At 38.4% G+C, this 25848-nt stretch overlaps 2 protein-coding genes and 1 pseudogene across 3 annotated transcripts in view; 1 reads left to right on the plus strand and 2 right to left on the minus strand.

The window, feature by feature from the left end:
* LOC139447746 (uncharacterized) overlaps positions 1–25848 on the minus strand; it is a 166463-nt gene that overhangs the window by 21984 nt on the left and 118631 nt on the right. The gene's annotated exons all lie outside the window — the stretch shown is intronic.
* LOC139447745 (uncharacterized) lies at positions 412–14752 on the minus strand. 2 transcript variants are annotated; one of them, XR_011652045.1, is made up of 6 exons: positions 13553–14752; positions 6421–6558; positions 5697–5831; positions 4727–4885; positions 3275–4350; positions 412–450 (listed from the first exon to the last, which is right to left on the minus strand). XR_011652045.1 is itself a non-coding variant. In XM_071229209.1 (5 exons), the coding sequence occupies exons 1-5, from the start codon at positions 14424–14426 to the stop codon at positions 3410–3412; spliced, it is 2247 nt and encodes a 748-aa protein (XP_071085310.1). In that variant the 5' UTR covers positions 14427–14752; the 3' UTR covers positions 2540–3409. The 2 variants fall into 2 exon arrangements, 1 of the variants encoding a protein (XP_071085310.1); XM_071229209.1 differs by lacking the exon at positions 412–450 and having other exon boundaries at positions 2540–4350.
* On the plus strand, positions 18928–24020 carry LOC139447798 (uncharacterized; annotated as a pseudogene).

The raw sequence follows: 25848 nt of genomic DNA on the forward strand, positions 1-25848 counted from the left end.
ATCACTCCTCAACTGACAATGTTCCTCTTCCCAACCGACATCTAAGTGAGTCACCAAGCCAGACCATCCAATCGACTAAGTCGCCTAATAGGACCAGCATCAATTGTGGGGAGGAATTCTCCCCCCAAAATCCCCACACCCACCACAACTATCACACAGAATGTCTTTGAATCTGATATGGAAAACAGGACTTCTGATGATGACTGAGTGTGCGCTGATGGTTGTATACCCTTCCACAAACACATCTGACAGTGATCTTGTCATGAATAGCTCTCTTGTGATATCTCAAACCATGCATGCGAGCAAACACTTTGGGACACCGATCACACGCAAACGTTCTCCGGGGGCCTGGAAGATTTTCACCAAAATTAACTTTCAAAGCAGCAAGTATTTGTCCTTCTGGTCCAAGATGAAACTGATCGGTAGCAGAAGTTCCCATTTTATTGGAACCTGAAAATAACAAAAAGGAGGCCTTAGTCTGTGCCTGCAGCAGCTGAGCCACATGTACCATTGTCTGAAGCACCAGACATCAGTGAACACAACTAGTAATGGGCAAGTGTGTTTATCAGCAATTGTGCTGCTGTGTGAATGGAACCAGGCTGGAATACACAAACTGGGCGATGGTGGCATGTCTGTTGGATGTGGCCTGTCTTTACTGTGCTGATTGATACTGATGCAACTCGAGACCCTAAAAAATCACCTGGATTATTACACAAAACTGTCACAGCTACCTTCACTGGAAGTAGAAAACAAGTGGATGATAAACGATAGTCAGCAAAAGTGAGTTTAGACAGCCACCAGTCTGCTAGACCAAATTCTGATGTGATGTTTTCTCAACTTATCTAATAAGCTTCACAAACCACAAATCTGAAATGAGCTTCAGACTGGATGGACCTAACGCACAGTGTCTAACCCGGTCAGATGTAGATCATATTATCATCACTAACAGCTGCTAAGCTCAATGACAATCACTGGATTGCAAAAACTCCTTACTGGCTTGTGTGAACAGGAGGAACCTTGAGTCACAGTCGGACAATCTGACTAACACAAACAATTACCGGACTATATGCACAGGGTTTACTCTAGGAATTTTCTGACATGGGCTACACCCACACTTGCCCATACAGCACAATGGTAAAATGCCCCATTGTATTCGAAAATGTGGGCCTTTATTTTTCAAATTTAGGGGCTAGAAGCACAAGGCCCCACCCTAGAATTATCCCTGAATGCATACACAGCATGTCCACCTGGTTCGAAGAAAGTTGCTCCAATTTTCTATTTTGTGACACCAAAGGTGCTGACAGCAGTAACAGAAAGCAGCCCCAGTAAACCTCAGAATACTTTATTACACAGTGGTTTTTGCTTGGTAATATCATCTCCATTAAAAATCTTCAAGATAAGCCATCCCCAGCCCTCTCTGCAAATGTATTTCTTATTCAATAACAAGAAAAAAATATTTCAGATCTGACTGCAAAAGTAATGAGGTCAAAATAGATGAACTGATGTTTTCCATAGCATCTGAAATTTGTTTGTTTTTTTCTTTAAAAAAATCAAACCAAACACTCCCACAGACATTTTCTCTTGAGGAAAACCCACCAGTAGATAAACTAAGACACCTCTAATGAGATGGACAATGAGTGAGTGAGTGAGTATGGTTTTACGCCGCTTTTAGCAATATTCCAGCAATATCACGGCGGGGGACACCAGAACTGGGCTTCAAACATTGTACCTATGTTGGGAATCAAACCCGGGTCTTCAGCGTGACGAGCTAACGCTTTAACCACTTAGCTACCTGACTGCCCCAGATGGACAATGACATATGACAAATGTGTTTAACCGGATATAGACTAGCTTCTCGTCAGTGGCCATATCTGCACACGTTATTCCATTATCAAGTGGTAGGTGACATAGACTGTTCATGACTTTACATACGAAACAACAATTAAGGCTTGCTGACAGTGTTCAAAATAACCGCCTGCCCATAGTCCCTTGGCAGGAAGACCTTGTGTCGGGCCTGCAGTTTCAAATTCATGCGGCCTTTCGTCCTGCTGTAAATTTACGTGCTGATTTATTTGTGACAATAAGCTGCAGTTTTTTATATCAGGGCCTGAAGAGTTTTTTTCAGGGCCTAATGCTTCTAAAGTCTGGGTCCTGATGGCAGCCTGGCAAAAATAAATTTCAAACAGTTTGCTGCGTCATGAGCACAGTAATACAGGATATCGAACGGACTGATTTCATCAGACTGAAAAGTATCCTTCAAATTCATTTACACAGAACATAAAATGCTCAAGTTTTTAACCATGATGCATCATTCATGGAGGTCATAAATAAGTAAGTGGTATGCATCTTTCAACACTTGCCCCAAATTCAAATACAGTTACATTTTCATACAACTAGAATGTATAACTCATACCCCATTATTCGAAATTATGGGTAGGAACGCAGAGTATACTTTAACATCAACCATATGATTATAAATACGTAATCATCTCTCAACGTACATAGTGAGTATAGTTTTACGCCGCTTTTAGCAATATTCCAGCAATATCACAGCAAGGGACACCAGAAATGGGCTTCACACATTGTACCCATGTGGGGAATCGAACCCGGGTCTTCGGCGTGACAAGCAAACGCTACCCGACCACATCTCTCAACATACATAAGTAACAGTAAAAAACACAAAGTATGTAGAATACAGAAGTATTTTCTCATAAGGTTACTAATAAATGAAACACTGATTACATATATTAAAGGCCTCTTTCACATAGCTTTATTGCAACAAACCCAATACACCCATACAGTGAGGATGACACTAAAGCTCCCTTTACACTATCAAAAACTTTGATAAAAAAACTTGATCAAAGTCCATTTTGACCAAGTTTTTGACAGGACTTTGATGGAATAGAAATCGATCTTATTTCTCGTCAAACTTTGATCAAAGTTTGATGACGTTGATTTAATTTAGCCAATCAGACTGCAAGGAACAGTTACCCCTTTTCAACTGGAAGTGCATAGATTCAAGTCAAAATGAGTCAAATTTTGGACTGACGAGATGTTGGAAGAATTCATTGATTTGAGCAGCCAAACAATTCTTCGTCAGTAGCATTCACCTTGGCAAGATAATTCCCACCACAACTTTGACTGCCATCAAAAACTTTGATGTAAACAGTCAAACTTGGTCAAAGTTTTCTTTGACCAATTTTTTTATAGTGTAACGGGGGCTCAAGTCTTGCATGAAGATAACATGCAGTAAGCCGTATTTAGCCAAGCTTACCGTAAAAGACATTTTGAAAACTAGCACTGTTTGTCATAACAGACATACTTCTCCTTAAGTTTGTAGATATGTACTTCATAAGCGCTTTCACATAATAACGGATCATGGAAACAGTTTTTCACAGCCGGAGCACCATCACTGATTAGTGCTGTTACCACCATGCAGGATTGCCGAATAATGTCGCTTCTGATTGAACAAAGAGCCTGTGTTATACACAAAGAAAGTTGGTTGGTTCCTTTGGCCCGTCATGGTTTCAATAACTCGCGAGTCGACTCCGGCATGGGAGAGAAGCGTCAGCGTGGTGGCGCGGACACAGTGGTTTGTGTAGATCTTGCTGAGTTTGTATTCAGTGGATATTCCTTTCATCATCTGCGAGAGTGTGTTGTGGCCGACGGCTTTCAGTGTGTACCAAACATTCTCCAGTTCCTGCGCGTGTTTACGCGGCTGTTGAAAAAAGGCCGAGTTCTGGGGGTTCAATTTTGAGCAGTACTTTCGGAACGCTGCCACAGGACAGGATCGGGAGCCTGTTGCGTAAATACGAGGTTTGCCTTGCACTTTCTCAGTTGGATTTTTAGCAGCCTCTGTGTGTCTCAGTGTTAAGAACTCTACCCCTTCATCGTCTGTTTCAATGGAAAAGGAATGGACAGTCAAATCCCTTTGATTCTCACAACCTCGCCTTCCAAAGCCTAACGTAATATCAAACCACACTTTGCGCTGGAGATTTATCGGGGAATTTATGGACTGAAATTCTCGAATTCGTGTCAAATCCTCCGGAGATATTGCTTCATAGTGTGCAACACTGTCAAGACCTAGTTTCTTTATATTTCCCAACACACCCATGAATACCTTGTTAGCATTGTGGAATTCTTTATCTTGCAGAATGTTTATGTTCCTATCATACGGAGGTGAGCGCAGACGCCGGTGAATGGCCGCTCTCAGGCCAATATACGATGACTTTGAGTAATATTGACCATCTTCAGTGCGAACCTCTGCATAAAACTGTCTTAAGTGTGCACTTAATTCTTCAGTCGGGAGTTCCTCAAACTCTGTTGATTTGTCATGTTGTGTCAGCCATTCTGAATAAAGAGGAATGATGTCTTGTCAGGCAAGCCTGTCTAATTGTTCCGACATTCTGATTGTGCCTCAACTCGGCAAGATTATTAGTTTGTATCTTATATTTTTAAAATAAATTTTACAAAATTAACTTTTTTACCATTTCTACAACATACAAGGTTCAAAATTCACACAAGTTGACTTGTCCAAGACCAGTAAATTTCAGGAAGATCTAGTGACAATTCCTTGTGGACTAACACTTTTGAAAAAAGCAAACTCTACAGCAGACATGTCTGTGGACAAGTGGAAAATAAAATAAAATTTCTATCCCTAATATACAAAGTCTCTTACAATGCACTTCAAACATAAATCAAAATAAAAGAAGTTAATTGTCCTCACGTCTAAAAATATTTACTCCCCATAGTGTAGTTCGCTGGGTGCTTTTGGCTCTCCCATCCAGTAATATGGAATCTAGTTCAGACTCCTCAACTGTAGCGAAACGCCCTGTAGACGCAGACTGACTTGTGGGGCTCTCTGGAACAATCCTATCCTTGTCATCTGTAGGAAATAATTCCCATGTTTATAATACAGCCATAAGGCTCTGCACTCCATTTGGCATTTCGATTATATGTAATTAGGGATCAAATTTGGGAACCTTTGAAAAAGAATTCCAACAGGTGACATCTTATTGCTATTGTCATGATTACTTATATAATGAGACGTATAACTGCAGTAGACTCAATGGTACAAGTGCCATCAATTCATAAACAGATGAAACCTCAGGTGATGAATACCCTACATGATGGTTGGTTGGTTTGTTGTTTAACGCCGCACTCAGCAATATTCCAGCTATATGACGGCGGTCTGTAAATAATCAAGTCTGGACCAGACAATCCAGTGATTAATATCATGAGCATCGATCCACGCAATTGGGATCGATGACATGCATCAACCAAGTCAGCGAGCCTGACCACCGGATCCCGTTAGTCGCCTTTTACTACCCTACATGTATGTTGACAGACACATTCACTTCAAATTAATGTGTGAGTATGGGGATATGCCGCTTTCAGCAATATTCCAGCAATATCACATCGGGGGACACCAGAAATGGGCTCCACACATAGTGCCCATGTGGGGAATCTAACCCGGGTCTTCGGCATGACGAGTGCTACACCATTCTTCCCATTTCAAATTAAACCACTGCTCAGCTTACAAAATTACAATAGAAACTGTTTCAATAATTAGTCATTTAACCTTTACCTAAGCATAATAATGTTAACTTGAATTACATTTACTGAAAGTCATACTTGCAAGTAATGGCCACACACTCATTAAAATTAATATGATTCATATCGCCATTCATTATTACCTAACATGTCAATATGGAGCCCCATTCCATCCTCGCTCTCCTCATCGTCTACATTCCTTGATGTTGATGTATTTGGATCGGTGACAATGTATTCATCTTCAGTTGGCACGGCACCACTCATTTCCTGTTTCACATCTGTTGATATATATATATAAATATTTCCAAGCTGATTTTTAGCGCATTTTTGTAATCATGGTGAGGACAGGAAAGATATTTTTTCAAATTTAATTCTGATGAAATTATCATGTTTTGTTTACTTGATCAAACCAAGACCACTGTCAATTAAAATTTTATTTTAAACTGATAAAGGTATTATGGTATTTGGACTAAAAAACATTATCATTACCAGAATTGCTTTTTATAGTTTAAAATAAGTCCTCAAAACTGCATTGAAAGTACACATGGTATTGTCCGTTGTAGTTCTCTATGGTGGCAATGAACCAAAACGACATCTTCAATATGGCTGCCATAGCGGCCATAACCACAATGCTGAGTTCCAATTTTTTTAGACCTTGTGGCCAAAGAGGAAATGTCTAAGACAGACAAAAGCTCACAATGAAAGCAAACAGACAAATGTACGAAAGATGACAGACGTGCCATGAAATAACTTAATTTCATCCTTCAATAAAAATATTATCAATCTGGTAATGAATATTATTAAGGGAGATGACCCCATTTAATTAAAAAAGTTTTTATTCATCTAGCCATTTATTTAAATTATTACCTAAAATGTTGTAACTGACTGCCATTTCATCAGAGTTGACCCCATCACGGAGCTCCCTTGATGCCGATGTATTTGAAGCATCTGTGGCAATGCACTGATCCTCTGTTGGCAGGGCAACACTTCCTTCCTCGTTTATATCTGTTAATAATTCAATGTAAAGTTTCAGATTGGTGACTTAATTTATTTGGTACATTGTGACAATATCAAATTAATGATCACTTTACTTCTGAATATTATTTAACGCTATGATAACTTGATTCATACCATGTTCTTCAACTGAAACAGTCCTTTTCTCATTTGTTGTGATTTATTTATATATCCTCATCTGAAATGTTAAAATCAACTATTATTGAATCAACTTGTCCATTTTTCAAAGGAAAAAGCCAAGACAAAATGAGCAAGTTCTTAGTCTCTCTCTTTCTACCATGTTGGTGTAATTTTGGAGTTAATGACTATGCGGTAAAGCCAACGCAAGATCGATAATACGGATTACCGAATGGATCAATGGCTCAGTTTTAACTTCCCCAAATAATACCTTCATGATCATAACGTGACCCTTATATCACTTTGTGGAACGGAGCGACAACTCACATACTTTAACATAGGATTACGATGAGCGTAACGTGACCCTTATATCACTTTGTGGAACGGAGCGACAACTCCCATACTTTAACATAGCCTTACGATGATCGTAATTTTAACATAGGATTACGATGATCGTAACGTGACCCTTATATCACTTTGTGGAACGGAGCGACAACTCCCATACTTTAACATAGGCTTACGATGATCGTAACGTGACTCTGATGTCACTTTAAGGACAGGCCCTGGTCAACCAATGCACAAGCCTACCCCAACACCTTTCTACTCTTTGGCTGACACGAGACACAGAATCCATCTGTGCTGCAGTAAGTCAGAACAATGTGACAATGCTGTGGTGGTCAACACCTCATTCAACAGCATTTCACATTCAATATATCAGTAAGTTCAGTCCGTGACTTTAGTTACTATTCACTGTTCATTGTTTCTTCTCTAAACCATCCAAGCTGACACAAGTTCGTAAGTTATGACAAAGTGTTCTGAAAACAAAGTTGAAAGAACACAAGGCAAATAGTATATTGGCCGTTAGTTGCAAACATGTTTTGGCACAGACTAGAAGCTGCACATACGAGTTTTTGGCACAAAGCATAAGTCGCACTTTAGCTGCACTTTAGCTGCACCTTGCCAAACTGAAGCACCGAAACCCTGGTCCAGTTGTGAAAAGCAAACACAGTTTTCCATTCTTTTCAACACATGCAACAAAGTGTGAAACACAAAGAAACCATAGCAACCGAAAACAAAAAACGACTTCAGGACTGCACTGGTACCAATAATCCTAGTCCTGCACCAAGACCGTGGAATATATTTATTTTATGAAAAATATTAATCTAGAAATGCATACAAAAGCAAGCCTAGCCAGCTCAAGCTAGCTCAATTCCACCTTCTGAAATCAGCATAGGGAATTTTTTTTTATTTTAGAGTCAAGAAGGATATTGTGTAATATAAGATTTCAGAGACTAAATGTGAGTCTACAATAATCCATATTCTCAGATTAAAGAGATACTCAAGAAAAAGCGCCAACAACAACCCTACCGCAAAGTTTGTCTGAGAAATAGTCCACATTTACAGATCATGAAAATAATCTGCCGGAAAATCTCTCAAAAAAACATTAACATTATCAGGATCATATTCACTTGGCATCAAGGATCCGGACACATCTAGGTTTACTTCAATAACTTGGCTTCAAATGTTTCCTTCCATAGTGTTTGCAACAAATAGATGGTCTAATCATGAGATGCAAATTTGTACTGTGATATACAGGTATCAAACGGCAGTGAAACATTATCAAGTAACAACAATGTCACACTAGACCTGTGTCCTTTAACCTTGGCTGTGATAATACAACTAGACGTGAATTCTGCAAAATAACATCAGCTATAAATCAGCTTTTTCAGTCTGTTTTGAAGCAAGTACAATTAACAGCGGTGACTATTGGTCTGGAAATCACTATTGCAATAACTATTGATATTGAAAGAGATTATTGCAATAACTATTGATATTGCAAGTAACTATTGCGATAAATATTGATAGTTTTCAGTGTATCATTTAAGATGGATTTTAGAGTCGAATTAAACCTTGGAACTGAAGTCTCCTTTAAATTTGATAACCATAACAACAAATGAAAAGTGAAGTTTGAGATATGACTGATTTGTTTTTTCTTTACACACATCAATACAACCATGTGTAATCATGTCATACAGAACACACGAAGCCGACAGCATGAGCATCCATCACTACAGGTTGGGTATGATGACACACCAGGGCAACCAGGCATGCATCCATGAGGATATCACCACTGAAGGCGACATTGAGGTTTTCAACCATTATAAGTTTTTTCACCTGATCTCGCAGTATATGTCATGTATCTGTATCAGCGGGCTACATGGTAAATAGTTGCCTGCTTCTTAACCAATCAGAAGCTAGTATTTTAATGCAAGGTAAGATAAAATCAGTTGTATTTCCCCCTTGGGCTTCAAAAATCAACGACACAGAAAGTCGCTTTTCGACATGGTCACAATACACACAGTGCTACTAACTGCTACAAACTTATAATATTCATTGAACCAAAACTGTTGGAGACTCAAGATTATTACAACTGTCCATTGAAATATCAGGTTATTTAATTCAAAGTTGTTTTCCTGAAGACCCTTGTCAAGAAACAAATATACATCTACAGATGAGTAACTGTCAACTTTCATATGAAGAAAGGCAGCCATAACACGAAGACAATTTCTCCACCTTCTATCAACCAATGCTTGCAATCAGACTGGGAACTGACCAACCAGAGGCTGATGGTGTGGGCAGTTGGGGTACAATCACACACTAATACAACCAGGAGACCAGCGTCTTTTCATGTGGTGTCACACCTGACACAGGTTTGGTTGTAAAAATCAACTGGGAAGACATCAGCCCTGATTCTTCAATACAAGCCCATTTAATGTCTTGGAATTTTCTTCACCATGCCACAATGTCATAAACCTTAACTGCTTGTCATTCTAGCACAATATGGCTGCTTTCAAAACCGGTAGTTATTTTGCAGAATTTCATCAACAAACAAGGAGGTATCCTAATGTTGCAAGCTTGAGGACGTCCTAGCCCAGGCCACAGTTGAATCAGGAAGCCAGTGTGTGGACTTACCTTGTGATGCCAGGAACCACGCCCCCTTCATCGCTGTACTGTGGCACTGGGTGTGTCAACATGGCAAGTGACAAGATGGATTAAAGCTTTAAATGTCTATCAATATTAATAACCAACCCCAAAAGCCATAATTGATCTTGTCACTTTAATTGTCATAATTATACAAGAAACAGTGTGATTGTAAATGTAATAGCCACAAAAGCCCTGACCTCCTTACAGTGGGAACCATGAACTATCTTGAAGTAACGTCATCATACAAGAGTGGCAAACTTGAAAACAAAATCAAATGCAATCCAGGATATAAGATCAAAATTCCACGTAAAATGTTTAAATGGAAACTTTATTTGACAATATTTAACCAAATGCATGTCTATTTTCTGTTCAATGAACTCCTGGATAACACAAACAAAACCAGGAAATCAAAGGTTTCTGATTTGATAACGGAAACCCAAGTGTTATACGTTCAGTGACCACCCAATTTGGAAAAAGATTTCTGAAAACAATTTCCATCATCAAATCAGGTTAATCTCTGATTTATACATGTAAGAATACACAAGGCCATGATATCAAATGTGATATATATACTGGTCAGAGAATGAGCTCTATTAAGGGTGCGTTTTTTTCTTTATATGTAACAAAACCTATTTCTCGCCAAATATTGCAAGTTTTTTTAATTCTTGCATTAATATATTTTATCAACCATGGCCTTATAGTTCTTCAAGTGCAGATGTATGACTATTAGTGTTCTGTATCAGTGCTAGATCATACTCTCACCAATATGCTGAGAATCTGTTATCCATGTTAAGCTAATCAAAATTCTTGAATTATTTCCAGTTCAACAGACTTGTTTGGCCAGATAGAAACTTAAGAACTGAAATGTCATTTATTTATAATCTACTAGCCCAAACTTGGCTCTAAGCATAATTTTCAGTACAATTTAGCGTTATAATGTGGACTATTATTAGCTAGGCTTACAAGACAGAACACGTTTTTATTCTTTGGCTTCGGACGAGTGGCAAAAGTCGCACACTGACAATGTCAATACTGGACTTGAAACAGTGGACTCGAAAGGCTGAAGTTCAGAACCTTAACTCTCCACGTGGTCCTTATTTGGCCAGCTGGAAATTTAAACCACACATTAACAGCCTTCGGAATTAACACTAGTCTACTAGTCTTAGACTTCTAAATTGAGCAGAGACCAAGTAAAAAGCCAGTCAGGTAGTCAATGACTAGTACATTCAAAGCTAATATTAATAATTCTGAACCAGTTCTCAACGTTTCAATTTTGACACAAATTGGCAGTGAATGAAACTGACAGAAATGTAAACATAGTTTACATTTTTCTTGTGTTAAAATAGGAATAGCTACAAACTAGAAAAAATAGCTTAAATTCTTTGTTTCTAAAACTGCATTGAAATTCAGGAATTTTACCTCATTGTCGAGAAAACTGTCTGCCTCACATATCTGGCAGCATAATGCCATTTTGTTTTACAATCATAGTAAGATACACAGAGAATATGGATACAAGGAAGACTGTCTCAGTCCCCTAACCTCATTATTTTCCCTTCTGCCAAACCCTTACTGTACTGCTATAGCAATAACTGAAGCAAGTCTAGATTTTCAACAGGTTCTGAATCTCCCTTCTCACTGGGGCTAGATTTTTAATAACTAAAATTATAACTGCAATGTGTCGGTTTCAACTTGGCTTACCATCTCAGGTCAAGTAATTACACATTTCAGAGTTTTTCTTTCTTCTTTTTTGGATACTGCAGTCAGCATCATTTGTTTGGCAAGGTTGACGAAATGCCCGTTTATAATTTCAAAATAAGTTGCTGATTTGCTAATCGAATATGCAGGGTCACTTCACAATATTTTGATGATACACACAAGTTTTATTTTTGTAGCATATCTGTAATGTTCGTTGCATATTTGATATGCTTGGATTTTAGTTTACTTCGTATTTCTGCATTTCTGATGTGTATTTTACGCAGATATGCAACTTATCTGGAGCTCTGGGCATAAAATGTTTTGCCACTTCATTCATTGTTGCATGAACATGAAGCATACTAAGAAAGGGTGCTGCAGTCATAAATTAATTCTCCTATTCTTATTCATTATGATAATTGTTTACTTTTACAACATGTACATAGCAAAACTGATACCAAACAATGAAGGCAGTGATAGAAACTAACCTTTTTATTCCACTAGTCCTTAAAATTGATAACATATAGCAAACCCTTAAAATTGGCAAATAACTCCTAGTCCTCATGATATTTTTACTATTGGGCATTTTTGGCAAGGCCTACAGGACTAGTGCCAGTTTGTAACGGTGTGGAGGGTAATATTCTCAGCTGATGATATGATCGAACACTGTACAAAACTGAACTGCTGGCCCTTTTCAGACCTGGGTGATGGACGGATGTCTGTGTGTTGTCTTGGAAGCTTAGTAAGAAAGAAATGGAGTGAGTTGGTTTTAACGCCCTTTTGAACAGTATTCCAGTTATATCATGGCGTGTCAGCTTAATGTGGAAGGAAAGCCTGAAGTGATGCAGGTCTCATGTCACACGTTTACTGTTTTGGTGAAACCCACGAGCTGGGAGATGGTGCTGACTCTAGAAACATGATTGGGTTGAACCGGAATTCGGACCCACAATCATAGGTTTCTGGCGTGCACACGAGCACAACTCTGCTCTGCAAATTGTGGCACCTTAAACGAGTGTGAGGAAGAAATGAAGGAGTATTCTCATTATATTAATTAAGGGTTGGTAGGATAATATGTTTATAATAAAAGTAATATGTTAGAGTTGACTCAGTAGAGCAGTGATGTTCGTGATTTGTCTAAGAGGCCGATATTATGACCCATGACTGCAGTAAATGGACCCGTGAAGAGCCGGGGTAGAATAGGTCTTCAGCAAAACATGCTTGCCGTAAAAGGTGACCATGCTTGTCGTAAGAGGCGACTAACGGGATCAGGTGGTCTGGCTTGCTGACTTGGTTGATGCATGTCATTGCATCACAATTGCATGGATCGATGCTCACGATGTCAATCACTGGATTGTCTGGTCCAGACTCGATTATTTACAGACCGCCATCATATAGTTGGAATATTGCTGATTGCGGCAAAACAACCAACCAACCAGTAAACGTTAAACATTTCCGAATGGGGAATGGCATAAACATATATTTCTTAGCCTTAATTGGGAATTTTTAGGCTACAGATTGTTAACACACATCTTTGATTTACTTTGAAACATTTATGTTGAGTGAGTATGGTTTTTATGTCGCTTTTAGCACTATTCCAGCAATATCCCCAGAAATGGGTTCCACTTATTGTACCCACGTGAGGAATCGAACCCAAGCTTTTGGCGTGATGAGCGAATGTGTTAACCACAAGGCTACCCCCCTCGCCTCCATTTATGTTGAATAACTTACCCATGCTTTATGATAAACAATAGGAATTGTAAAAAACCAACTGATGCATGGGCATAGGACTGGGTGTGGCTCTATTCTCTACATGACATGGAAAGTTGCTGAAGGATGTTGTTACACGCCTCAGTCAGCAATATTCCAGCTGTATCACAGCAGTCTGACAGACAAGTTGTTCATAAAATGAGAAATTATCTGAACTTCTTGCCATCAAATCTTCATTAGACAGTTGATAGATGGTTCTTCCATCACAAAGTGGTAACTGGGGATCTTGAGTCAATGACCAGATTCTGCAGAAAGTGGACACACAAAAGAACCAAACACTTTCATTACTGACCGTTCTTAAAATGTTGATGTCTAGTGTATACATTTGTGTAAGCTTGAGTTGTGAACTCTTGTGTTTGGAGGACTCATGACTGAATTGGCCAGCAGTTCTATGCACAAATGGAACAAAGAAACGGATAATTACCATCATTGCTGTAATCTGCTTCATTATCGTCTCCGTAGTCATTGTCGTCTTGAAACACTAAAAATTCATCTGCACTTTGATCACCATATTGTCCTTGAACGTGTTGACTGGTACTGGGTTCGGCGTAATCTGGAGCATGTGGAACGTTTTGATGGAAGGATGATGATGAAGAACCGGGTGATTGAGAATGTGATGATTGTTGATGAGAAAGTCTTTCTGAAGCTGCTTGAGATGTTTGCGTATGAGGTACATCTAATGAATAATCTATTTGCATGTATGGAGTCTCTTTCTTTGGCACAATGTCGTCAGGTTCTATTTCTATTAAATCTGGATCTTCTGGTTCTAGTTTTACATTCACCGGAGTGTCATTTTGATGAGATTTTGATTGTGTGTTTGGAGATGGACGTGGACTGATTTGAGGTTGTGAGCGACGATGAACAGGAGATCTGGGTCTTGGAGACTCAGAAAAAGAAGTCCTACTGCTTTTAGCAGGTGGTAGTGGTAATGACACAGACTGTTCATGTAATCTTTTTGATGTGTTTAACACAGGTTGTGGCTGATGAATTGGTGATATGCCACTTGAATTGTTAGTGTTTTTCTGGGGCATTAATGATCGATCTACATCGAACACAGACAGTTTTAACGTTTTGCATTCACTTTTTGAAATTATGCTTGCGTTTGATGACACACCATCCACTTTGAACGTCACTTTGTTCGCTCGTAGAGCCACTTGCACATTGGCGTCTTGAGTTGTGCCATAAGAGTTAACCGACGCAGGGAAATCAAGATGCGATTTTGTCCCTTGTTGTTGAAGAGTCATGTATAAATTACACAAATCCACTGGGATCGTAAACTCCAGCGTGTCAATGAACATTTTGACTTCCTTCACGTAGCCTCACTGTTATACTGGGAACGGTATTTGAGCAAGTAGGGTTAACACTTCACCGGCACGTTACATCACCCCACCATAGCCACTGAGCAGGTGCGCGCAAACCGAGGACAAAAGCTTTTGGTTTGGCGTCGGTTATCCGTTTCAATTCCAAGCACCTTGCACGCCGATTTACCTCTTGTTTGATTCGATGTATGTTTTTCTGGTGTAAACACAGGGTCTTTTCTTTTTCTTGAGCGTGAACACTTCCAAAATGCCTTCTAAAGTTCACGAAAATTCATCTAAAGATTTAGGCGGCCATGTTCTAATAAGCTGACCCAGTCGGAAATGCTCGGGTGTTTACGACAAGCTCCGATATTTCTAATGCGATGATGCGAGATAGAAAATATCAGACAGGAAGGTTGCGATACGTTGTGGCCAAGGTAGATAACTCGGCTTGTCCCGGAATGGCACGAGTTGGTCACGAATGCTATACACATTAATTCCTCAGCCAATCGGGACTCCTCGGCTTATTCCGGTACATCCGAGGACATCCGAGTGTTTTAGAATCATGTGACGATAAAACATTCTACAAACTGCGTGTGAGAGTTAATAAAATAAACAGATACGTCCAGTAACACTACAAAAAAAAAAAAAAAAAACCCCCGATGTATGTATCAATATTCAATAGGTAAAACATAAGGGCGAACGCACAAATGAAATGGGGAATTTTAGTATACACTGCAGCAAGTCATGTTGTCGGCAATGTGAACAGGACTTTTTAGCATGTTTAGCTAAATCCATGCACAGTCATCGTCCACATTAATCGTCGTAAAAAAGTCCTGTGTGAAGGCCTGTCAATTTATGATTTTGCAAAACACATGCAATTAGTCAACATATTTTTCAGGCATATAATTACCACAAGAAAATATGTTTTCAGTGACTTTGTCAAACAACAATACAGTATTACTAAACCCATGATCACCCAAATATAAACCAGTCACTGTTTCGTTGAGCACTGTTTGTGAGTGAGTATGGTTTTACGCCGCTTTTAGTAATATCACGGCGGAGGACACCAGCAATGTTTTTCACCCATTGTATCCATTTGGGGAATCGAACCCTTGTCTTTGGCTTGCCGAGCGAACGCCTTAACCACTAGGCTACCCCATCACCGCCCATTTGTTTGTACTATCGATATGAGCATCCTCATTAGAAAGACAAACTATATTATAAAAAAGCGGATCCAAGTGCTACGTCAAGATGAATATAGGTTGAAGAACTAGATATAACGCGGAATGGTAAAAGAAGGGTTGACGATTAGCAAAGCTTCAATGTTTCTGCTGAACTGGTATATACTCATTTTTTTATTTATTCTTTTTCTTCAGATTCTTGCTGTTTTGAAACAAATAATTAAATTGGACCTAAAACTAATGAAAACATTGTTATTGTTGGCGTTCTTTATCTAATTGCTAAGTGCCATTGTTGCATAACAAGTGAAGTGATAGATTTGCAATGTGTGCAATACCACGTGTACGTCATTTTCTTTCGTAACCAAAAGGTAACTTTGTGTATGTAATTGTGTGAACAGTCCTCATGGAATAACTTGACGGAACAACTATATCCCGAGCTCCACTCAACTATTAGTAAAATATTAGAAAAAAAATATCATGAAACATAAAATTAAATGAAAAGCGTACAAAGCATCAGGTCTTTGAAAGGCATTTAGAAGTGATACACACAAGGTAGAGGTGAAAGAATGGACATAGCAAGGGCACATTGAAGCCAGCTAGGCAATTAGCACCGACAACGATCAGCACAGATCAAAGCAATAAGTCCCAAGCAGTAGGCAGATAGGTTCCCTGGCCACGGTTCTTGGCTGGCTGGTGTCACCTGATGTCAGTGGCTTCTTGTAGTTTTCTTTGTCGCCAGTTGTTGTTTTTGGTAGACAGGACTTCAATAGACGGCTTCAATAGACACAATCGAATTAAATTCTAAAAACAAATTCGGTATACATTCTTTAGCCCCTTATTCATTCATTCATTCATTCATTCATTTAAGTTTCTTCTTCTCTTGTCAATTAAATTTGAGAGAATACACAGGATATGCAGTGTTACGTTAAAGTAAATTCGGTAGTTCCTGTCTGGAAATACATTATCATGCCATACCTAAAACATCCATAAAGTGTTTATATGAGGTGCCTTAAATGATGCCTAGATTCACGTTTGGTTTTCAGCAAAAGCCAAAGCAATTAATTTTGTTGACTGTTAAATTAATATCTAAATTAAGAATATGGCATTTGTGTGAACAATCCTCATGGCATCACTTGATGGGAAAAGAGATACATTCCAAGCTCCACTCAATGTCTCCTGTATGCAAAATGTGTACATGATATTATATATTTTTTTATATGAAATCAAAAGAATTCAAAGTATGATTTCTTTCACGGAAATGCATATCTATAACTTCCCACACTGTTTTCACATGCTAAGACTAATATAGGATATATATTGTTTCTTACAATATAGTGAAACATACCTATTTAGACATCAATAAGAAAATGCCACATGTGCCTATAGATCATATTCTACATTACAAGCGGTAGCAGTATATATGGTTTTATGCGTCCCGCGTTAGGTTTTATACCATGAGCCAGAGATGACGAATTTATCTTGACGTTATGTTTCAGTCTGGCGTTGTAAACTGATAACAAAATATTGAAAATTGACAGAAAATATGTTCGATTGAGCTGAGGTTAATTTGTGCCGTCACGCGACTTTCAGCTTTTTGCTCCGTGGCGGGGAACAAGACATTTGTTTTTCCGACCAGAAATCCACGTGCGGTCTGTTTTTTTCGTGGCGGGGAATGGGATTTATTCTCCCGCTCAGAAATATATTTCCCGCCCAGGCGGGATACATGGACTTAGTATCTTATCGAGATCACGCGAGCAAGTCATATCATAGCAGGTACCAACCACCACCCTCTTGGCATTTATTAGGACAAAATGAATCTCAAGTCACATTTAGTGACGACGGGTTAGCCAAGTGGATAAAGCGTTTGATCGTCATGTCGAATTCCCGGGTTCGATTCCCAACATGGGTACAATGTGTGAAGCCCATTCGTGGTGTCCCCACCGTGATATCACTGACATATTGTAAAAGGCGACGTAAAACTATACTCACTCACTCTCTTACTTATTCACATTCAGTGAACCATTAAATAGGGCAAAGGCTATTCGGACAAGTATCTCTTAAACAGGATTCCGGGGTAGAATAGGTCGTCAGCAACCCATGCTTGCCGTAAAAGGTGACTATGCTTGTCGTAAAAGGCGACTAACGGGATCGGGTGGTCAGGCTCGCTGACTTGGTTGATGCATGCCATCGATCCCAATTGCGTGGATTCATGCTCATGATATCAATCACTGGATTGTCTGGTCCAGACTCGATTATTTACAGACCGCCGGCATACAGCTAGAATATTGCTGAGTGAGGCGTAAAACAACAAACCAGAACCAGAATTTTAAACAGAATTATCCCTAAGCAAAATGTGATACATACAAATCATGACCAACACCATCTTCTATTATCACCATTGCACTGCGATAAATCCTGGTACCATTCGCTACTACAAATAATAGCTGTCCAATCAAATAACTCATGTGCGACAGAAATTATGTGCTAAGTTTCTCATTGGCGAGATGGACATAATGACGTCACTTTCGAAACGAAGCTACAAAACCAGGTATTGATTTTATTTAAAACTATGAGCCAACACCTTGCAACAATTTTTGTGGCAGACAATTTCTTTTCTTTTCAACAGTCTGAAGAATAATTATTTTATTTCAGAATTTTCGGGGGAAAATTGTTTTCTTTTATGAAATCTCAGGCTCCTCCCCACTCCCCCAAGAATGTGAAATGGTCGGTCCCCAAGAGTTGAATGAAATAATTTCATGTCATCCTATCCGATGGCGTGGATCGTTGCTTGTTGTTGCAGGCATTGAGGCAGGCTCGACTACTTACAGATAGGTGTGATATAGCTGGGGTATTGCTGACTGTGCCGTTATACGACAAACAAAAATAAATACTTCTTGCTGAACCGTTTTGCTTGTAAAGACAATATGCATTATTACCAATAAATTAAAGCGGGAAAAACATTTCCATTATCATAAGAAATCTCTTCTAAATAAAGTAAAATATATGAGGACACTGACAGTTTAATTTACACAGTGTCATTTATTGTTGAAAAAGTTATCTACTATATATTTAGTGCTTGCATGGATTTCCTATTTTAGTTGTATTGCAAATCACACATAAAATAAGGTTAGGAATAAATCCTCTTGACTTCAATAAATTTATTTACCGATTCGCATTTTAGCATCACCCATGCGCTATCAACAAACGAACTGCCCATTGTCTTAAACATGTGCACTTGAACAGATCCACCTGAAGTTCAGCCAGTTTGTTTTATACGTATCAGAAGGTCCAGTTCATGGGAACTAACCCTCCCCGGCATGCGAGAGTCACCCATCATTAACTCTTGTGCTAATGCAGCCTTCAACATCAAGAGGTACATTGATCTTACACAAATAGATATAGAACGTCAACACTAGATTTTAACTAGACCCGTGAAGATCCGGGGTAGAATAGGTCTTCCACCATGCTTGCCGTAGTTGCTGAAGACCTATTCTGACCTGGATCATCTTGAGTGAGTAAGTGAGTGAGTGAGGTTTAACGCCGCTTTTAACATTATTACAGTTATATCACGGCGTGTCAGCTTAATGTGGGAGGAAAGGCCGAAGTGATGCAGGTCTCAGACATTTACCACTTCGATGAAACCTACGAGCACGGGTATGGTGCTGACAAACCTAGAAACATAATCGGGGCGAACCGGGATTCGAACCCACAATCACAGGTTTCTGTCGTGCCTAAGGGACGACTGGGCCACCCGTGCCCCACAGAAAGTGATGCAAAGAGCCAAGTTCAGGCTAGTAATCTCAAAGGTTTTTGGCACTACTATTTGAGCTAGTCTTGTTAGCTCTTCCATGTTCGTTTCATGGATAACCCGGAACTTACTTACTTATATTGGAGATTTTACGTGCGCTTTCCGACTGCAAGCGTGTCTCGCACACGGGCCCGCCAGGCCATTTGATGTTTCCGAAAGGGGGAAAAGAAGGAGGGGGGTTTAAGGGTTGATTATATAGTAATTTTGAAATTTGGAATGAATGCCAAGAGTGGGTAGAGGGCGAACTAAGGAAGTGGTGGGTGGTTTGTTAGTTTATGTGATTTTGGTTTTATTAGTTTATTTGGGGTTTAGATGCGACTAATTAGTCCTGTTTTAATGAAGTATATGCCTAAGGCTTTGAATTTTTCTCAATTATTTTGTGGATTTAGGATTGATTCTAGAGTAAGTGCAGTATTAAGATTTAGGTTGGTTTGTAATGCGGTTCGGTGTGTTTGGTAGTGTGTGCAGTGAATGAGTACGCGTTCTGGTGTTTCTTGTTGTTTGCAGTGTGGGCAGGTTCCTGTAGCGTGTAGTTTAGATATTTTGAGGTGGTTATTTAGTTTGGTGTGGCCTGTTTGTGGTTTGCTGATTATTCTATCGATTTGGTTTTATTTTGGTTTAGTAAGGGTTTTTTTAAGAACTTTTCTGATTTGGCTATTTGAGTTTAGGTATATATTTTGCCATTTTTTGTGTGATTTTTTGTTTAGTGAAACCTTTAATTTCTGATTTTGAGATAGGTAGGTTTAAGCTTATTTCTGGGAGTTTAAGGGATAATTTGGCTGCTTTATCGGCGTTTTCATTGCCAAAGATTCCTACGTGGGCGGGGATCCAAATGAATTCTATTTGTTTACCTGCCATAGTTAAGTCGTTTGAGCTTTTGAGTATTTGGTTTATTAGATTGTGTAGGGCTGAGGCCATGCCCATTAGTTCGGCCGTGAATATGGATTGGTTGTTTGGGAGTCGGTAGGATTGGTTTATTTTAGTTGGTTGTGCGATGTGGACTCCGAAACCTGTGTATTTGGAGATCGGATCTGAGGATCCGTCTGTGTATATGTGACACCAATTTGGCCAATTTTCGTGTATGTATGCTAGTGTGGTAGTTTTAGCGATGTTAGGGTCAGTCTGTTAATTAGTGTATTGGCTAGTGTTGTGTCTATCTTAGGTATTTTAAGTTTTGGGGTGAAGATATTTGATTGTTTACTGTTTTGTTTGAGATTATTTGTTTTGTGTTCATTTAGGTAATTGATTATTCTTTGGAATATTGGAGTAAGTGGTGGATGTTTCCGGGCTAGGGCTTGGTTTTTGGCGCTAATAATGTTGTTTATTATGTTTTGGATTAGAGGGTGTGATTGGGACGCGGCCCAGAAGTTTAGGGTTAGTTGTTCCCTACGTAGTTTAAGTGGCATTTCTGCTGTTAAGGCCTGGAGTGATGTGCTGGAGGTGCCATGTTGCGTTTGTGTGATTAGTTTTAGAGCCTGATACTGGATTGAGTCTAGTTTTTTAATGAGGGTGTGGTCATAACGTGTGAGCTGGTGCACCGAGATTTCATGCTATGAAGACAAGATATTCTGAGATACAGTAGACTACGTTTATAATGAACACGCTTATAACGAACTGGCGGAACTGGTTTTTTTGGTCCAAGCCATTTGCTGTATAACTGTTATAACGAACTACAGTTACAACGAACTAAAATTAGTGGTCCCTTTTAGTTCGTTATAACCGTAGTTAACTGTAGTTTGGAATGCTTGTAGATTTTTTTTTTCATACCTGGTCCTACAAATTTCATACTGACTAGAGCTTTCAAAGAGGCAGGTACATACTGTTTATGGCAGTCAGAAGGAAATGTTCCTCTGAAAGTTTGTTTCAACCCTAAATCACATCTGTGGATAAGTGTTGCTCGTTTAGTTAGCCTTAATGATTCAGAATAAAAAAAAGCATGTTTCAGTGCTGATCTGCCTTACGGAATACAGATCTTGCTTCAAATGAATGAATTTAAGTACCAAAAGCTTATACATTCAGTAAAGCATTACTTGGAAATGTTTTAAAGCCAGATTTGATTGAAATGATTCCAATGAGCAAATGATACATGTATTGTGGACAAACGTTTGACATTTTATGAAGATTAAGTCATTTTGGCGGCCATCTTGGATTTTCTTCGCCACCAGTGGGCGCTGCATATTAGATTTGAATTATATACAACATTGACGGAATTAATTCTATATAAATGACTAAAATAATGATGATATATTGAATATAAATTGACGTCATAATAGATTTGAACCATTTGGGCGGCCATCTTGGATTTTCTACCACCAGGTGGCGCTGCTGAGGTGGATCCATATCCAGAAATGTTCGGAATGTTTCAATGTAGAAGTGTGCCAAGTTTGGTGCTTTTAACCCAAAGTGCACAATTTTGACTAAAATCCAGCCTTAACCGCCCATTTACCATAGTAAATGTGATCAAGTTTCTGCTTGCATAAAGCAATGTAAAGATATTTATATAATCATAGCTCAGATAACTTTTTGAGCAATTGAGTTTTGGTTACCCTATGAAAAATGTAATACTTATAAACCATTTAATATAGAAACCCTGGAGTAAAAACTCAAACTTAATAGGGTAACCAATATTATTTCACTCATCCATTCATCACTCTATTGGGATTTTCCCAAAATTAGTGAACATTTATTAGATGTATATAACTGTACTTAATATAAAGACTTGACTCAGAAAGTAAATTAGCTCATAATTGTGTTTCGGAAATTAACTCTGCTGTACCCTTGCTGAAAAAGCTTCATTGGGTATTTACGCGTACTGTTTTTATACATTTGAGTTTTTCCTTTAATGCATGCGTTTTTGTACAGAAGATAATTAGAAAGTAATTTGGTTTTGAATATTTTTGGGGAGTATTTTACACAAATATGCAGCTTATCTGTAGCTCTGTATAGCGTACACACACATTTTGATATTGAATATCATAAAAATGACCATGTATGTGTCTTCAACTTGTGTATTGTTGATTTATTCCATGTTTGCAAGTGAATTGAGATATTATTATTTTGGTTCATTCATTGTTAATGTTTGTTCTTGTTGCTTTGTGATTAATTCCTGTTTTTAAGGAGCCATACAAATGAGGACAAGCCTGAATCTTCTGACTGAAGAAATACTCAACGTGGCCTGGGAAACCGTTTTGTACAATTTTCTATTTGTGATAAGTAAATCACTAGATGAATTTGAGGTCGTTCGACATGTAACATTTCTTCAGTGTAGTAATATTTTCACCTGCATTTTCATATAATTAATAAGACTTATAAAAAATTGAAAGCTACATGCTTATTTTCTTAATTCTTAAGAGGAAAATCACCTCAATATGCATTTGTTTTCATTTCAATAAATTTAAACCTTTCATTTTTCTGTAACTTATGTTAAATGTATTTAACATAAGGTGAACGAAGTCGTCTCCAGGCAGCTGCGGTTCCCTCCATCTTCCCACATACATCATGTACGGGTACATCAGCACCTCCAACTCGACCAAAGAGGGCACATCAACTCCGTGAAGAAGAAGCCGACTGAGCTATATTGAATGTGTTGTCGGAGGTGGAAACTGGTATTGGAGAGGATTGTGCTATCACAAGCCCAAGTAGTTTGAATGAGCCTCTTGAAACATGTCAAAGTACCAGTAACTCTCAGTCTGCTCAGGGTAGTTTGTTAGGAAGTTGTTCCAAAGAAACCTACATCGATAATCCCAAAGCTGTTTTGTACATTGCTGGTTTCCAAGATTATGACCATTTCATGTTTTTCTTTCACTCGCTTGGTCCAGCAGTTTTTGAACTGAACTATCAGTGTGAACTCTTGCACCCAAAAGACCAACTGTTTTTAACTCTAATGAAATTAAGACAGGCCAAGGATGACATTGAATTAAGTTTCTTGTTTGGCATATCATCATCCACTGTTGCCCAAATTGTAATAACATGGATCAATTTCTTATATTTCCAACTGAAGGAACTACAGTTATGGCCATCAAGAGCAACTGTTGATGATCACATGCCAACAGATTTCGGTAAGAAGTTTAAAAACACTAGAGTCATTTTGGATGCAACAGAGATACCAATAAAGAAGCCATCTCATGTTGATGCTCAGAGCATGACATGGTCAAGCTATAAACATCAAAACACATTGAAAACCATGATTGGTTGCACACCCAGGGGGGCGGTCTCATTTATTAGCGAATCTTTTGGGGGTTCTGCAAGTGACAGACAGATCATAGAACAGTGTCCTTTACTTAACCCATCACATGGTATGTTAGGATAGCATTATGGCTGACAGGGGCATTATGGTTCAAGACTTATTTGCAGCCCAAGATGTTCAAGTAAACACCCCAACTATGTTAAAAGGCAAATCACAGTTAGAACCAGAAGATGTTGTTAAGGACAGAAGAATTGCTTCAAAAAGATCCATGTTGAACGGATAATGGGTCTGAGTAAGACTTTCAAAATCCTGAAAAACATCTCCCACCAAGTAAAGTAGTACTTGGATCGCGGATTGTTTATGTTTGTTTTGCTATTTCAAATTTCAGAAATTCCATTGTAAATGAATTTGCTTGAAGCATCTCTTCTTTGCAATATCTGTGACTGAAATTTGTAGTAGTAGTAGAATTTTATTCTGTAGTGCGAGTGATTGAGAATTGTTTTGCACCGCTATTAGCAATATTCCAGCAATATCATGGCGGGGAACACCAAAAATGAGCTTCACCCATGTTACCCATTTTGGGAATTGAACCCGGCTCTTCTGCGTGACGAGCAAACACTTCAACCACAAGGCCACCCCACTGCCTTATTGAGTAGTAATAAAATCAGTATGGTCACATGGCCAATAGTACAGTTTTCCATAATAACAAGTGGTCATGTGAGGGCTCGTAATTTGAAAACATGTTTCATATGCAGAGCAACAGATTTATTGAGATGTACATTTGTTGTATTTAGCTAATTGTCCATTGAATGAGTGTTGTTAAAGCTATGAAAAGGTAAATACCTTATTCTAATCACAGAGTACCTAGGGCATATAAACATAATATGATACTCATCTTCAACAAAATCTAAATGACAATATGTATTTAAAGTATTAGAGTTATCTACATTTTCACATTTATGGAGCTGAACTGAATTCATTAAGGCGTTAAAATGTGACCGGTGGTGTTGAAAATTCAATTTGTAAGGTAAAGTCTAACAATACCTAATATGATGTGTTTTATTGATAAATTAATAACTGAAATATCATTAATCAAAAGGACTGATTAAGAAAACCAGAATGAGTTGTATTGAATCATTGTCTAATCAATGTTAGTGTTGTAGCAATCAAGAAGTGAGAATGTGAAACTGTAACAATGAGTGTCCATAATCAATACTATTGACAATCACTTCTGTGATATATATAGTCCTACATTGTCTGAAAATTACTTCATTATTTGCACCAACATTTTTCCAAAGTTGAATCATTTCAATCAAACATATGTCATTTTTAGAAAACGAGACAGTCTTTAACTATGAAGAACAGCAATGGGCTCACAATATTTCAGTTATTTGAGGCTTATCCCACTGAAAACATATTCATACAAGGCTAACCTTACATTTGTACGGGCTTCTGGCTTTCAACGGAGTGTGAAAATCTCCCCACGACCCAAACAGTTTATGGAGTGTAACTTGTGACACAAGCATGTCATATTAAAATGTGAATCTCTCTTGTGTAAAAGAAATTGCTTCTTTTCATTTGTTATTTATGCATATGGTAAGCTTTGCAAGGCAAGATGAAGGTGACATGCTGTCATTTTTGTTTGGTGGTATTACCATATTTAGTCAAACAATTGACTGGCAAACCAAAACCATAATATTTTAACTCTGCCAATGACTTGTAATAGTCTCAAATCACAGCAGATTATTATTTCTAACTCCGTGTACCGTATTTACACCTGAGCTCAATGTACCGCTCCACTGATGCTCTTACAATGTGTATGTACATCGTGGTAACAGGTTGTAAACCTGTTCAGTGAAATCTGGAGGAAATCCAAAATCTCTCTCTTGAGTGTCTGAATACATCTATGTGTATAACATTATTTAAGTACTGTGTATATTCTTCAAAGGGAATCTTCATAAATCTTCAACTTCATACTAAAATGTCTTAATGGTAGCTAAATCATATTGGACATGTGCATGATTCACAAGTCAAATTGCTTATTCATTGCAAATATAGATCAAGGCACAGAATATGCATGATGTATGCACAATACAATGTTGACGGGAATCAACTCTTGACCTGCTATCTATGTATGCAGGAGATACAAACACAATGGTGACCTCAGTCAACTCTTAACCTGATATTTATGTATGCAGGAGATACAAGCACGATGTTGACGGGAATTAACACTTAACCAACTGT

This window comes from Haliotis cracherodii, unplaced genomic scaffold (genome assembly GCF_022045235.1).
Source record: "Haliotis cracherodii isolate W230 unplaced genomic scaffold, xgHalCrac1.p SCAF_7, whole genome shotgun sequence".
Lineage (NCBI taxonomy): Eukaryota > Metazoa > Mollusca > Gastropoda > Lepetellida > Haliotidae > Haliotis > Haliotis cracherodii.